At 48.7% G+C, this 15,768-nt stretch overlaps 1 protein-coding gene across 1 annotated transcript; it reads right to left on the minus strand.

Moving 5' to 3' along the window:
- Positions 1-3,923: 3,923 nt before the first annotated feature.
- On the minus strand, positions 3,924-15,279 carry LOC100656442 (uncharacterized). Its single transcript, XM_064290355.1, has 8 exons — positions 15,231-15,279; positions 14,811-15,102; positions 12,696-12,826; positions 12,116-12,595; positions 6,532-6,563; positions 5,955-6,080; positions 5,722-5,810; positions 3,924-3,963 (listed from the first exon to the last, which is right to left on the minus strand). The coding sequence occupies exons 1-8, from the start codon at positions 15,277-15,279 to the stop codon at positions 3,924-3,926; spliced, it is 1,239 nt and encodes a 412-aa protein (XP_064146425.1).
- Between the last annotated feature and the right edge of the window lie 489 nt (positions 15,280-15,768).

A 15,768-nucleotide genomic window follows, 5' to 3' on the forward strand; every position in this document is an offset into this window, starting at 1 on the left:
ACCTCAGCTCCCGGGAATGGTACCTGAGGGCTCTGGGTGATTCAGGTCTGGCAAATTCTCTCAGCTTCTAAACCTCCTCTTCCTCCCCCTGACCTTCAGTTCATTTTCTAACTTTGCCTCTGATGTTCAGGGCTCCTAGCTTGTCATAAATACACTCGTTTCACTTGTTTTTTTGGGTCTTTATTGTCAGAGGGCTCACTGGAAGTGTCTGTCTATTCTGCCTTCTTAGCCCCGCCTCCTAAAAATATTTTTTAGGAAAAGAATTCAGGAAAAAATAAATATTTACTACATGAGTCCATTAATACAAAGTTCAAGAACAGACAAAACTCATCTATGGTGATAGAAAACTGAAAAGTGGTCACCTCTGCCACATTGATGGGAAAGGAGACAAGAAACCTTTCTTACTGGATGGAAATCTACTTTATCTTGATCTGTGTTCTGTTTGCACAGGGGTCTACATTTATCAAGTTAACCAAGCTGTACCCATGTTTTGAGCATTTGGCCCTCTATTAATTATAAAAAAAATAAATAAACGAAGTGAATATACAATCACATACTTGTATTCCATTAGTCCATTTTAAAAAGTATTTAAACACACACACAAAAAGAAGACAAGAGAGCTTGAGTAGTCACATAAACTATTGAGAATTTGAGAAGTGTCTGTGACAGAAGTATAACATCCAAATTCAGGGCTGAAATAAGCTGCACTTCAAGGAGACACTGAGCGGCAATGGAGGAAGCAAAGGTGTAGCCAATGTCAAAGGAAAACAACTATACAAACAAGTCAGAGTTAACAGGGTCTATTGAGTGAGAAAGTGTGTGTGAACAGAGAGCACCCCAAACTAAGGATGGTGAGGGGAACTTTGGCCTAGGAAAGCCACTTTAACTTGTAGCTCTATAAAAAGAACTTTAACACAAAAACTTCAAAAAATAAAAACATACTTCAAAGGCTGTTGAATTAATTTCATGTACCCTGGACTTCATAATTTGGCCTAGTGGTCAGCAGTTTCTCCCCGTAGCCATTGGCTTTTAGCCAAGTGTTCATTTGGTGACTGGATTAGCTCCCCTCTCTGGGACCTGGGGTGCTGGGTGTGGGCATCCACAATCTTGTTGCAAGTGGCTTTTCACCCTGGGAAGTCCACCCCTGGAACTCCCAGGCTTGGAGCTCATTCATCCGTGTTAAGAACTGGCTTTCAGTTGTGGGCATCCACCTGTAAAGTGCCAAGGAGCGATGTGGGCTGGAGGAGAAGTAACTTAATGCCCAATATTACTCTGTCATCTTTTAAAAGAAAAAAATGGAGGAGTTCATGGTCTTAATGCAATCCAAAGCAATGGTTATTTCAGTTCCTTCCTTAATCTACCCTTGAGACAGCCTCAAAACCCTCCAAAACCTCCCCTATGCCCACAGGTGCTTGGTAGAGACTTAGCTTGCAGTCTCTGGCTGATAATTCTACTAGCTGATTATCTCCGGGTCCGATGCTGCTGTCGGGGGCATCTGTTAACATTTCCCCTGAGTGGTTTGTTTCCTTGTGGGTTTCATAGTCTGTGAGTTACTTTTTTTTTCCTCCAGAGAATTGTTATTTGATAGAGGCAGTAGTGGTTCAGGGGTAGAATTCTCACCTTCCATGTGGTAGAACCGGGTTCGATTCCCAGCCAATGTACCTCGAGCGCAGCCACCACCCGTCTGTGAGTGGAGACTTGTGTGCTGCCATGACGCTAAACGGACTTCAGCAGAGTTTCCAGACTAAGATAGACTAGGAAGAAAGATCTGATGATCTACTTCTGAAAATCAGCCGAGGAAAGCCCTACTGATCACAGTGGTCCAAATCCATGGCCCATCATGGGGATGGCGCAGGTCTGGGCAGCATTTTGTTCCACTGTTCATGGGGTCGCCATGAGTCAGGGTGAACTCGAGAGCAGCTGAAAGCAACAACAACCACCACCACCCGGTAGTACTAAGGTTCAGGTGACATGATGTAATCGGTTTAGAGTTGGAGTATGCCAGATCACCCGGGGGGGTTTAAAGCTGCTCAGTGTCCTCCTACTTTGCTCATCTCCCTTAAGAAGAAAATGAACCATAAATTTCAGATTGGGGGCGACTGCCATCTGCCTAACTCAGATACCCACAGTATTCCAGACTGATGACGGAGAATGAAGTGTTATTAGCATTCTCTCTCTCTCACACACACACACACGCACACACTCATGCACACACACACTCATAGACATATGCACACACACTCTAACATATACACTCACACATGCACAAACACATACTTGCACATACTCAGACAATGCACACTCACACACAGACACACACATGCATACACACAAACACACTTCCTTGCTCACACATACTCCAACCGACACTGAGGTTCCCACAGCCCCAAAGACTGAACTTCCACTGCAGGGAGATCAGGAGGAGCTTTGGTGCCTCTATAATGTGGTTTCCTCCTGGTTGAGATGGGGCCCCCTGAGGGATATCCACTTGCACAGTGACTGCCCTTTGTGCATTGGGAGTGGCTGGATGGCTGTGTGGCTCTGAGGCTGAGCTACTGGCACAGAGGAGCGCCATCTGGTTGGGGTCCACTGACCCAGGGTCAGGGGGAAATGCTGGCTCTTCCTGAGGAGACCTGCTACCCAGCTGGGATGTCTCCTTTGCAGTGCTGCCAACATTCTCTGAGTAGTGGTCATCTCAGGCCCTGCCCTGGGTGTTGTCCTCACAGAACATTGCAAAATGACCACGTCCTGAGAATTCACCAGGTAACCTTCTTCCCTGCCTGTGTAATGTGTTATGTTGGCATCTGGGGGATTCCCTCATCCTTGGGACTGTTGGAAAGGTGGACATAGTGAAGACAAGGTTGGGAAGGTTGCTTGACCTTGTGAAGATGGGGAGGGCTGGGAGCCAGGGTTTTGCATTCCCAGGAGAGTGGTTTCCACCAGGCCTGTGGTCACCTGCTCTCAGCAGACAAAGGGTTACCCAGAGGAGCTTGGGGCTCGTGCCAGGACAGGGCAAGGGGGACCACCCAGCCAAATGCTCTCCTCTTGCTCCTTCTTGGAGATCCTTCTACTCCTCTTCCTTCTATTCCTTCTCCTACACTTCCTTTCTTTAGTTGCTCTTCCTCCTCCTCTTTTTCCCTGTTCCTCCTTTTCTTCCTCCGTCTCTTCTTCCTCCTCCCCCTTTCTTCCCTTCCTCCTCTATTTCTTCCTCCATGTTCCCCCTCCTTCTCCTCCTCATCTGTTCCTTCTCCTCCTCCTCTCCTTCCTAACCCTCCTCTTACTTGAAGCCCCTTGTCCAGTGGACATTTGTGTCAGCCTTCCCCCAGGTTCTCAGGGCCAGGTCCATCTGACTGCAGGAAGGACAGGATGAGTGAGGCTTAGTGCACTGAGTTCAGGGTAGACCCCACCCCAAGGCATTTAACTTCCTCTCTTTGCACTTGTCCCTAGCATTAAGGCTGGGGGCCCACAGATCTCCTACGGTAGGTCTCATTAGCAATCAGAGGGACCTCCCACCTCTCTCAGAGCTATAGCTAGCCTCGCAGTAACTGAGAGCTTCAAACACCTGCCTAATATTAGATGTCTTAAAGTTTTTCTTATCCCTTCCGGTGCTGGACAGCTTCCCCAGAACCTCCCAGAGCCCCCTACACCTCAGTGGTACCACAGTGCCATCTTGTAGCCACAAAAGGGAAGAGTCATCAAGCTTTATCCCTTCTGCCCTGGCCCAAGGGATTCCAGGAAGTTTTTGCATATTCAAAACCAAACACCAAACCATTGACAATAGATTCTGACTTACGACAACCTCACGTGTTACAGACTAAAATTGAGCTTCACAGAGTTTTCTTGACTGAAATTTCTATGAGACCAGATATCTAGCCCTTTCTTCCCTGATTGCGGTGGGTGGATTTGAACTGCTGACATTCCGGTTAGTAGTGGAACACAAACTTGTCTGCCACCCGGGGGCTTCTGCGTAAGCGGCAGAGTGCATATTCCAGGATATTCTGGAAGTTTTGCAATCAACTTTCTTGAACCCTAATCCCAGCACTACTCCTAACCCTATGTGGTGGTTAACGTTATGTGTCAGCTTGGCTAGGCCATGGTTCTCATGGTTTAGCAGAAGTTATATAATCATCCTCCATTTTGTAATCTGATTTGAGCGAGGACACTTTCCTTGGAGGTGTAGCCTGTATCCAATGTATGTGGTTGTTCTGGCAAAGCTCATACTCTCTCTCTTGATCCTGCACTCATCTCATGGTTGATCTCCAGTTCCTGGAGACTTTCAGCCTGCTGCATGACCTGCAGATTTTGGATTCACCAGCTCCTGCAAAAACGTGAGTCAAGAGAAGCCTCCAGCCTGACACCTGACCTGTGGATTTGGGACTTTCCAGCCTCCACAATTGTGTGAGCCATTTTCTTGAAGTAAATCTTTCCATGTGTCTTTATATATACTCCTCATTGGTTTCGCTCATCCAGAGAACGAGTCTAAAACACCCAAACTCTATTCCTTCGAGTTACTATGTTTACTATCCCAAGCTCATTCTACTTAACTCCTGTGGCATATCTGACTGTTAACAACTAACTGGGATTTTCTCCCTTACAACCACATTCTGAAAGGGAGAAAAATAGAATGAGGGATAGAAAGAAATAACTATCTAGTCTAAAATAGGAAGAAAAACCCAGCACTTGAAGTAGAAGGAAATCCTTTTGTCTCCGTTACCAAAGATATACAAAAAATTCCTGTCCTCTGCCACACACAGGAGATCATCAAAGTAACCCCAGTAAACACAAATAAGCAGAGGTTTGGGCAGACATTTCTGTCACCTTCTAATGATTTCCATCCACCCACCTACAGCCAAAGAGCTTCAGAAGTTCTCTTGTGGTCTGGCTTCCTCCTACACAAAGGTCTGCTGATGTCCTAGTCTACTTCTTTCTCTGGGAAGTGGAGGACAGAGGAAGGCTCTGCTCAGGCTTCTAGGAGAGGCAAGGAGAGAGGAAGAGTATGCGGTTTGTGTACAGGAAGGAGGCGGCCATGCCACGCTGTGGCTAAGCTACTGGCACAGAGGTACACAGCCGAGTCCCCTGGCTCCACAGGCTGGATCCTCAGTGTGGAAGACCACCCCTCAGGCCTCTCCGCAGAGAACCAATCCTTAGGCATCCCCGATTTGTCTACTTCATTTTCATTCTGGAAATATGTCAGGAACACCAGGCCCTGCCCCCGGGTCTGCCAGTACCAGAAAAGGCCAGCATGACCAGAAATTGGATCACACCTGAGGGCTACAGCCTGGGCCTTCCTTGTGACCCTGTGCTTGGGGGCCTGGGAGACTCCAGCACCTGTTTGACCTGAGGAGACATACTCTTGGGACAGAATGGGAACAATGATGAGAATCAGCACACAGACAGACAAACACACATCACACACACCACACATACACTCACCACGTACAACCGCACACGAACCAGACATGCACACACACACATCACACACACATGCATACACACAACACACACACCACAGACACAGGCATAACACTCACCACATACACTACACAAACACACACCCCACAGACATCACACTCAACCCTCACACGCACCACACCCATATACCACACACTCACACCACATGAAAGCACACACCATATACACCACACACACATGCACACTCACACATGCCCCCACGTGCACACACACACACACACTGGAACTACTTGGTGTCCAGGGACTCACCTGCCACCAGGAGGCAGATGGCTGCCCAGCAGAGGAGCCTGGACTCCATGGTGGGTCAGGCAGGACTGGAGACGTTGCTGGGCCAGGGACTTTGTGCGCATGAGCAGAGAAGGGGGTGTCCCTTTCCCCACAAAGCAGGTGATATCACTGTCTCATCAGACCCCATGGCCTCGGGATCATGTGACCATATTATAACACACTTAGATGCATGATTTGAACATGTAACACCGCACTCTCCTGAGAGGCTCCTTGAGCAGAATGGCGCAGGCGCAGTGCACGTGCTGAGTCTGTGGGTCCATGGAATGCAGGGTGAGGATGTTCAGCTGGAAAGCTGACACGGTGTTCTGCAGATCAGAGATCTGAAAAGAAGTACGCAACTGAAAATCACCCTTACAGAGGTAATAGCTGAAGACTGAGAAAAAAAAAAACAATAATTCATGCACGACATTGAAAGTGAAAAGACAAATGAATTGAGTAGGCATCTCTAATTAAAAAAAAAAAAACCTGTTACTATTGATTCAATGCCGACTCAGAGCTACCCCACAGGACAGGGCAGAATTCCCCCATAGGACTTCCAAGGCTGTAATCTTTGAGGAAGTAAATTGTTACATCTTTCTCCTGTGAAGCAGCTGGTAGGTTCCAGTAGTTAAGCTTCTGGTTAGCAGCCGAGCGCTTAATCACTGTACCACCAGGGCTCCTCAACATTCCTAATAAAAACCCACATTGAAGGACAGCACAAGACCAGGCAAAGTTTCGTTCTGTTGGAAGTAAGGTTAGTCCTAAGTCAGAGCCGACTCAACGACCACTCACAACAACAGGACTGAAGCGGTCCTCAAAGGACACTAAAAAGAACCAAGACAGAGATGCAAGAGCCTAACCAGAATCAACTCATCACTGGAGTTGGGGAAGAAAGGAGTTTCCAGGAGGGGAGTGAGATTAACATGGTAATTCACAACCTCCTGTGAATGACAAGTGAGAACGCGGGCAGGACCTGCAACAAGGCACCTAGGAGTCGGATTGGGAGAAAAATGGATGCGTGTGCCTAGAAAAGAGCTGAACACAGCACTCTACCTCTGTTACTGCACAGAAGAGAAGGGTGAACCCCCAAGCTAATGGAGTAGAAACTATCAGAGGCATTTTTAGCGTGTGGACCTTACTTTATAGCAGAGAAGCAGCGTTTGTGCCTCCTGTAGGTCTTGGGATGCAGCCACCTACCTGTGTCTCAGGCCCAGGGCACATGCTAATGGCATCGCTTCTGCTTTTGCTAGCAGCTTTTGCTGTCCTAGGATCTTGGTGATAACAGTGTAATGCAGACTATGAGGGAAAACTCAGAAGCTGGAGTCAGAAGCCAACTCTTTGCTTTAAAATCCCTTGTAGCATACAAAATAAACCTAAGCTACGCCACTGCTACTCAGATATCAGCAGGGTCAAACATGCTGGACAGGTTTTAGCTGAGCTTCCAGGCTAAGACAAACTAGGAAGAAGTGGTCTATTCTGACAAGAATCCACCAGTGAAAGCCTTCGCACTGTCTGATATAGTGCCAGAAGATGAGCCTCTCAAGTTAGATGGCACTCAAAAGACTAGTGGGGAAGAGCTGCCTCCTCAAAGTCGAGTTGACCTCAATAACGTGGATGGAGTCAAACTTTCGGGACTTTCATTTGCTAATATGGCACTACTCAAAATGAGAAGAAACAGCTGCAAGCATCCATTAATAATCAGAACCTGGAATGTACAAAGTATGAACCTAGGAAAATTGGAAATGGTCAGTAAAAAATGAAATGGTAGGCATAAACATCAACATCCTGGGCATTAGTGAGCTGAAATGGACTGATATTAGCCAATGTGAATCAGACAATCATAAAGTCCACTATGTCCGGAATGACAATTTGAAGAGGGGCACTGTTGCATTTATTGTCAAAAAGAACATTTTGAGATCTATCCTGTAGGACAACACTGTCAATGATAGGAAAATATCCATGTGCCTACAAGGAAGACCAGTTAATACAATTATTGAAATTTACGAACCAACCACTAAGGCCAAAGACGAAGAAATTGAAGATTTTTACCAGCTTCTGCACTCTGAAATTGTTCAAACATGCAACCACGATGCATTGATACTCACCAGTGATTGGAATGTGAAAGCTGGAAACAAAGAAGAAGGATTGGAGTTGGAAAATATGGGCTTGGTGATAGAAATGATACCAGAGATTGCATGATAGAATTTTGGAAGACCAATGACTTCTTCATGGCAAATACCTGTTTTCTTCTACATAAATGGCAACTATGCACATGGACTTCGTCAGATGGAATACACAGGAATCAAATTGAATACATCTGTGGAAAGAGATGATGGAAAAGCCCAATATCATCAGTCTGAACAAGGCTAGGAGCCGACTGTGGAATAGGCTATCAACTGCTCTTATACAAATTCAAACTGAAGAAAATTAGAACAAGTCGACAAGAGCCAAAGTACGACCTTGAGTATATCCCACCCGCATTTAGAGACCATCTCAAGAATAGATTTGAACACTAATGACCAAACACCAGAGGAGTTGTGGAATGAAATAAAGACATCATACATGAAGAAAGCGAGAGGTGATTAAAAAGACAGGAAAGAAGGAAAAGACCAAAACAGATGTCAGCAGAGACTCCGAAACTTGCTCTTGAATGTTGAGCAGCTAGAGTAAAAGGAAGAATTGCCGAAGTAAAAAGAACAGAACACAAGATTTCAAACGGTGGCTTCAGAAGACAAACTAAGGTATTATAATGACACGTGTGAAGAGCTAGAAATTGTAAACCAAAGGGAAGAACACACTTGGCATTTCTCAAGCTGAAAGAACTGAAGAAAAACTCAAGCCTCAAGTTGCAATAGTGAAGGATTCTATGGGAAAAATATGAAATGACACAGGAAGCATCAAAAACAGATGGAAGGAATATACAGTCACTACATCAAAAATAATTTGTCAACATTGAACCATTTTAGGTGCTTGGTAGAGACTTAGGTGACAGTCTCTGGGTGGTAATTCTCCTAGCTGATTATTTCCAGGTCAAGGCTGCTGTCTGCTCCATCTATTAACATTTCTCCTGGGCGGTTTGCATCCTTGTAGGTGTTGTAGTTTGCAACTGACATTTGTTTTCCCTCCAGAGAATTTTTGTCTGATAGGGGACAGTGGTGGTTCTTCCTCCTCTATTTCTTCTCCTCTTTCTCTCCTTCCTCCTCCTCTTCTTCCTTAGAGCCCCTCCTCCAATGGAGAGTTGGATTAACCTTCACCCAGGGTATCAGGCCCAGGCCCCAGTGACTGCAGCAGTGACAGTGTGAGGCCCAGTGCACCGAGTTCAGGGTAGACCCAACCTATGGTTTCTCATCTTCCTCTCTTTGTACCTCCCTCTGGCATTAAGGCTGTGGGCCCACAGTTCTCCCCCTGTGGTTCTTGTTAGCAATTTGAGGGACCTCCCACTTCTCACAGTGCTGTAGGTAGCCTGGCAGTAACTGAGAGCCTCAAACACCTGCGTAATATTGGATCAGTGAAGTTTTTCTTAACCCTTCCCCTCTTGGGCAGCACATCTGGACCCACCCAGGACCCCGAGATTTCAGTGGTACCACAGCACCATCTTTTGTCCAAAAAGGGAAGCAGCATCATAGTTTATCCCTTCTGCTCTGGCCCAAGAGATGCTGGGACGTATCTGCATTTTCAAAACCAAACCCCAAACCATTGCCTTTGATTCCAACTTGTGAAGAACTCATGTGTTACTGCAGATTTCCAGCCCTTTCTTCTGTGGTTCTATTGGATGGATTTGAACCACCAACCTTTCAGTTAGTAGTTGAGCATAAACTTGTGTGCCACCCAGGGACCTCTGCATAGTTGGCAGGGTGCATATTCCAGAACATTCTGCAAGCTTTACAATCAACATCCTCTAACCCCAATCCCAGCACTAGTCCTAACCCGAGATGGTGGTTGATGTTATGTGTCAGCTTGGCTAGACCCTGGTTCTCAGTGGTTTGGCAGAAGTTATGTAATTATCCTCCATTTTATGATCTGATGGGAGCAGCCAATCAGTTGGAAGGGCAGTTTCCCTGGGGGTGTGGCCTGCATCCAATATATATGGATGTTCTGGCAAAGCTCCTACTCTCTCTCGATCCTGCACTTATCTCATGATTGACCTCCACTTCCTGCAGAAGCCTACAACCTGCCACCTACCCTGCAGATTTTGGATTCACCATCTCCTACAACCAAGTGAGTCAGGGGAAGCCTCCTGCTTCACACCTGACTGGTGGATTTGGAACTTGCCAGCCTCCACAATTCTGTGAGCCCTTTCCTCAAACTAAACCTTTCTATATAAATTTATACACACACTTCACTGGTTTTGCTCCTCTAGAAAACCCAGCCTAAAACATCCTAACTCCATTCCTTCAAGTTACCATGTTTAACATCCCTATTCTACTTAAATCCTATGGCATATCTGACAGTTATCTAACTGGGATTTTCTTCCCTGAAACCATGTTCTGAAACGGCGAGGGATAGACCTGGGGATAGAAGGAAATAATATCTACTCTAAAACAGGAAGAAAAACACAGAACTCGAGAGTAGGATTTCTTTCTACGTCCATTACTGAAGACACACAAAAATGCCCTATGCTGGCCACACATGAGACATCAAGGTAACTTGAGTAAACCCAGCTCAGCAGAGGACTGAGCAGACAATTCTGTTACCATCTAATGATTTCCATCCACCCACCTACAGCCACAGCACTTCAGGAGTTCACCTGTGGTCTGGCCTCCTCCTACACAAAGGTCAGCCGATGTCCTGGTCTACTGCTTTTCCTGGGTAGTGGAAGACAGAGGAAGGCTCTGCTCAGTCTTCTAGGAATAGAAAGGAGAGAGGAGGAATATGTGGTTTGTGCACAGGAAGGAGGTGGCCATGCCGTGCTGTGGCTAAGCTGCTTGCACAGAGGTACACGTTCGAGTCCCCCGGCTCCACAGGCTGTATCCTCAGTGTGGAGGAGGACCCATCAATCCTCTCCAGGGAGAACTGAGCCTCAGGCATCCCCACTTGTCTACTGCATCACTGTTTCAGACATTGTTTCAAAACACCAGGCTCTGCCCCAGGGCCTGTTCGCTCCGGTAGAGGCAGCTGTGTCCCACAACTGGATCGCTTCTTAGGGCTATGGCCTGGTCTCTCTTTATGACCCTGTGCCTGGGGGCCTGCGAAACTGCAGCAAAATGTGACCTGAGGAGACAGACGCTGGGAAAAGGATGGGGACAGTGATGGGAATCATCAAACAGACAGACAGATACACACACACCATATATGGTCACATACACACACTCACACATACTCCATCCACACTCTAGAACTACCTGGCATGCAGGGGCTCACCTGCCCCCAGGAGGCAGAGGGCCACCCAACAGGGGAGCCTGGAGGACATGGTGGGTCAGACAAGACCATGAGATTTCCTGGGTCAGGGTCTTTGTGCACATGAGCAGAGGAGGGAGTGTCCTTTTCCCCAAAAGGCAGATGAAGTCACTGTCTCATCAGTCCCCGCAGCCTCAGGATCATGGGATCATATTATAACACATATGGATGGATGACCGATTTGAATGTGTATAAGCTCCTTTTTAAAAACATGGCCCCATGGATGCTGAATCAGGGCTCCTGGGCTGTCTGGACAGGGAGACCCCACACCATGTCTATAAGCACATCTTCTCTCTTACCACGCGCCCCTCTGCCAGGCACGTTCATTGTGAAGCACCTCTAGCACCTCAAAGGCCCGACCAAGGACAATCCATTGGGCCGGGTGTCCGTGTCTGCCACAGCACCTCCACCCTCCTGGCCACACTGCTCAGAATCTCCATCCTTAGTTAAAGGGTGCACTGGGGGCTGACTCAGCTGGGCCAGGACGAGTTTGAAGTCACTGGCATATCCAGGAACACAGGAGAGGAAGTGATGCCTGGGCCAGTGCCTGAGTCTGGAGCTCCTATTCCTTCTTCTGGTCAAAGACCTACATCACCTGTGTTCTCTCATCTCTATGAAGGACTCTGTCTCCATGGCCCACAGCAAAGCCCTGCCACTCAAGTCTCCGTGCCACAGAAAGGGCTCCTCTCATCCTCTTTATGGAAGGAGACTCAGCCTCATAATCCAGAAACACCAGTCTGTAATATGCTCTAGAACGTCTCCCTGTGCTTCCAGAACTCGTGAGGTTATTATAGGGGGTTCAACTCCTGACTTCACTGCTAGGAGAACACCCAGGTGTTCCATGATGACTAACATGTGTCCAGTTTCATTAACTGAATAGTATAGTTACAAACTCCCTTTCCTTCAGGAGAAGCTTAGGAGCAGTGTTGGAGAAGGCCTAGCATTTGGGAGCCAGGTGAGAGGCTCAGGGGCAGGATACACTGCATCTCTGCGCATTTCCCATCACTACGTCCTGGCCGGCTGAGAGGGGCCTGGAGGTGGACCTCAGCAGGTGCAGATGTCCCTGAACCTACCACCCCAACTCTGAGGTCCCCAAGCTGAGTAGGCTGTGAGGGCCTCCTGAGCCCTTTTTGTGAGGGGCTGGGGTGGCCGTGCAGTACTGTGGAGGCACTGCTGGCACAGAAGTACACAGCTGTCTGTGAGGGGATCGCCGACTTCACCGTGAGGGGGAAGTGCTCCTTGTTTGATCTGGAGACATTGTACCCATCTGGGATGTCACCTTTGTTGGTATCATCAACATCGGTAGAGTAGTGGATGAGCCGCAGGCCCAGTCCCGGGTCGTGTCGGTACCAGTACATGGAGTAGTGGTTCATGTCCTGGGCACATTGAAGAGTCACCTTCCCTCCTGTCCTTGTGATCTGGTGCCTCGGGGTCTGGGTGATGGCAGCATCCATGTGCCCTGTAGGGATAGAGACCAAAGCTGGTGCTGAGGCCACAGGAAAAGCCTGGGGCAGGATTGGGAAATTCCAGGATAGGGGAGGATCCTGCCCAGGACCCACCTGCCCCGAGGACAGCCAGGACCACAGTGCACAGGAGGCGCATGGCAGGAATGGACTCTGGAGGGGTCCTTTGAGATGTCACCCTCCTGTCCCAGCCTGGCCCCAGAGCAGCCTGCCCCAGTGACCACGCCCTTCCTCCCCCAAACCTCAAGTCAAAAACAAACATGCATCCAGCAGCTCAGAGTGGGGAAATGCAGTCCTCTGATATGCGCAAGTCTTATGACCAGATGAGTCTTCTCTGGCTTCCTGCAAACAGTTTGTGGAATTCCTCCTTGACTCACTGGCGTTTATTTACCTAACTATCCCTGCAGTCCAGAGGTCAGGGGAGATCTTTGGGGCTTCCTGGTGCCATTTATGACTCATGTGTCCCAGATATTCCTTCAAGAGTCCTTTTCTCATTTGCTTGGTTGCCCACCCTCCTGTTAACCCTTTCCACCTGCAAAGACACTCTCTGGAGTCAGGGCTCCAGATCCCAGGGCACCTCTTCAACCAGCACTCAGGAAGGTTTCACTCAGTTCCTTACCCATTCCCCGACAGGTGGGACACTTGCCCACACCTAGCTAGATACATCAGGACACCTGCTTCCTGGTTGTGGTCGGCAAGAGAATGCTCCCAAACATGTGCACGTCCCGATCCCTGGAGCCTGTGAGTTTATTAGATTTCATGGCGGGGGATTAAGGCTGTAGAGGGAATTAAGGTTGCTAATCAGTGGACAGAGTTCCTGTTGGTGCAAACGGTTAACACCCTCAGCTGCTAAGCAAAAGTTTGGAGGTTTGAGTGCACCCAGGGTTGCCCCACAAGCAAGGCCTGGCAATCTGCTTCTGGAAAGTCAGCCTTTGAAAACCCCATGTATCAGTTCTACACTGACAAACGCAGTTGCTTTGAGTCAGAAACTACTTGACTGCAGCTGGGGTGGTAACTGGTGGAATTTTCCATGAGTTTTTTACTTTGGAATCTTGTCCAGGGAGCAGAGCTGGACCCTGCATGCACAGTAGTGCCCTGACCACCTATATCCTGTAATTGGTCTGTTACTCATGAGACTGAAGGTTCCACAGAAACAGGCAGATGTTTAAGGTCAATACTGTACATTTAGAGTTGCAGACCCTGGGACCCCAAACAAGAAACAGGCTTATGTCATTTGAAGTTCCTTTTCCTATTTCATGTGATCCCAAATCTTGTACAAAGTAAAGGAAAAAAAATGTGGGTTAAATAAAGTAAAATAACTAACGAATGCCAACCCTTTACGTCCTCTCTCTCCTGATAGTCTCCACCATGAACAGGAAGACTCTTTAGCAAATCTGCCACCCCCACCCCGTGTGCATCCAGCAAGGCACTGCTGGAACCTCACCACTCACAGAAACCCAACAAAACCATGTACCATTGAGTCAACTCCAACTCGTGCCGACTCCATACGTGTCAGAGTATAACTGTGCTCCTTTGGGTTTTCAGTTGATGATTTTTCTGAAGGAGATAGCCAGACCTTTCTTTTGAGGAAACTCTGAATGGGCTGGAACCTCCAACCTTTCTGTCAGCAGCTGAGCTCTGTCATTGTTTGTACCACCCAGGGACAGCCTTCATGAAAATGGCACAAGCCTGGGACTGAATGATGGCTCCAGGGCAGAAAGGTGTGTCTTTCTCTCTTGTCACCTGTAGGAATCACGGGGGATTTCTGCCCAGAAGTTGTCAGGGGAGAGGCATGACAATTCCATGTGGTGCATGACCTACGACCTTCCTGCTCCTGCACAGCTGGGCCTGGAAAGGAGAAATGAAGGCAGGAACAGTTCTGCAGAGTGGGGTCGGGGGACCCACAGGTGCCGGAGGAACGGAGCCCAGTGTGCCTCGTTGTTCTGCTGTTTGTGATCTCTGTCAGCAGGAGAGTGGCTTCACCTCTGTCAGTTGTGGTTCTGCAGCTGAACAAACCATCACACAGTCCTTCCTCAGCACACTTCTGTCAGCAGTGACACAGGTTACAGGTATGAGCAGAGCAAAGACCACCTGGGGAGCCCCCAGCTTAGCATCCCTGAGCTCAGCCTGAGGGCTGCCCTTGCTCTCTCACTTCCTGAGCTGGGCAGAGGGCTTTGTGAACAGGTTGGAGGGGGCTCTGCAGGGCTGTGCAAGCTGCTGGCACAGAGGAACATGGCTGAGTCTCCTGCCTCCAGCTCACTCAGGTTTAGCTCTGAGTGGTAGTCAGGGAACTGTTGACCTGAAAATCGACGGGGAATATTGCCTTTCTGTCTCTCTTTCCCGTCATAATATTGAAGGAGGAACTGGGGGCCCTGGCCCCAGGCCTGTTTGTACCAGTACACAGAGAGGTGTTCAGAATGGGGGGAACAGCTCAGCGTCACCTGCTGTCCTGGCGCTTTGATCAGGTGTCTTGGGGTCTGGGTGACTCCGGAACCCACTGGGCCTGTGTGGGGTAGGGGGACAGAAGCCGAAGACAGAGTACAGGGGGCTCGGCAGCAGCCTCCTTGTGTTCTTGAACTTCAGGGATGATAAAGGCAGATGGGCACCTTCCCACCTGTGCCCTGTACTCACCTGCCCCCAGCAGGCAGAGGGCCACCCAGCAGAGGAACCTGGAGCCCATGGCAGGTCGGGTAGGACAGGTGGTGTCTCTCTTCCAGGGTTTTGGCCCCCTTCCTGGAGCTAGTGCCCCTCTCGTGATTGGAGATGCAGATGTGACGTCACCTCCCTGACACCACTGTCCCAACTGGCTAGGGCACCCATCCTCCCTGCCAGCCCTCGCCCAGTTGTCCCAGGATCGCAGCCCCTCCCCCTGGCCGCTCCTACCAGGCAGACTGCAGGGTGGGTCCAGGCCTGAGGCTCCAGGCCACCTGTCTGTCCCCAGGGCCTCTCTGCTCTTCTTCCTCTGCCAGTCCCCAACACGGCATCCAGGTGCCCCGCCACAGCCCTGCTCTTTTCCCTTCTGGGAGTTCAGAGTTTCCCTAAGGCTGATGTTCACGGCTTCCCACTGGGACAGAACACCTGCACCTTAGCCTCTCTATGTCTCTGCCATCCAGCCTCTAGCTGATGAAAGGACCACAGAAGATTCTCCTTAACCCTCCCTTGACAGGCA

This window comes from Loxodonta africana, chromosome 8 (assembly GCF_030014295.1).
Source record: "Loxodonta africana isolate mLoxAfr1 chromosome 8, mLoxAfr1.hap2, whole genome shotgun sequence".
NCBI classification, from domain to species: domain Eukaryota; kingdom Metazoa; phylum Chordata; class Mammalia; order Proboscidea; family Elephantidae; genus Loxodonta; species Loxodonta africana.

What these genes read in the sequence shown, in the direction of transcription:
- LOC100656442 (XM_064290355.1), bottom strand. Translation starts at nt 15,279, where the DNA reads ATGGGCTCCAGGTTCCTCTGCTGGGTGGCCCTCTGCCTGCTGGGGGCA. An exon ending in CCTGGCTGTCCTCGGGGCAG is followed by an intron (nt 12,596 to 12,695) that starts GTGGGTCCTGGG and finishes CTATCCCTACAG; the next exon opens with GGCACATGGATGCTGCCATC. An exon ending in GAAATGCGCAGAGATGCAGT is followed by an intron (nt 6,564 to 12,115) that starts GTATCCTGCCCC and finishes GGTTCTTTTTAG; the next exon opens with TGTCCTTTGAGGACCGCTTC.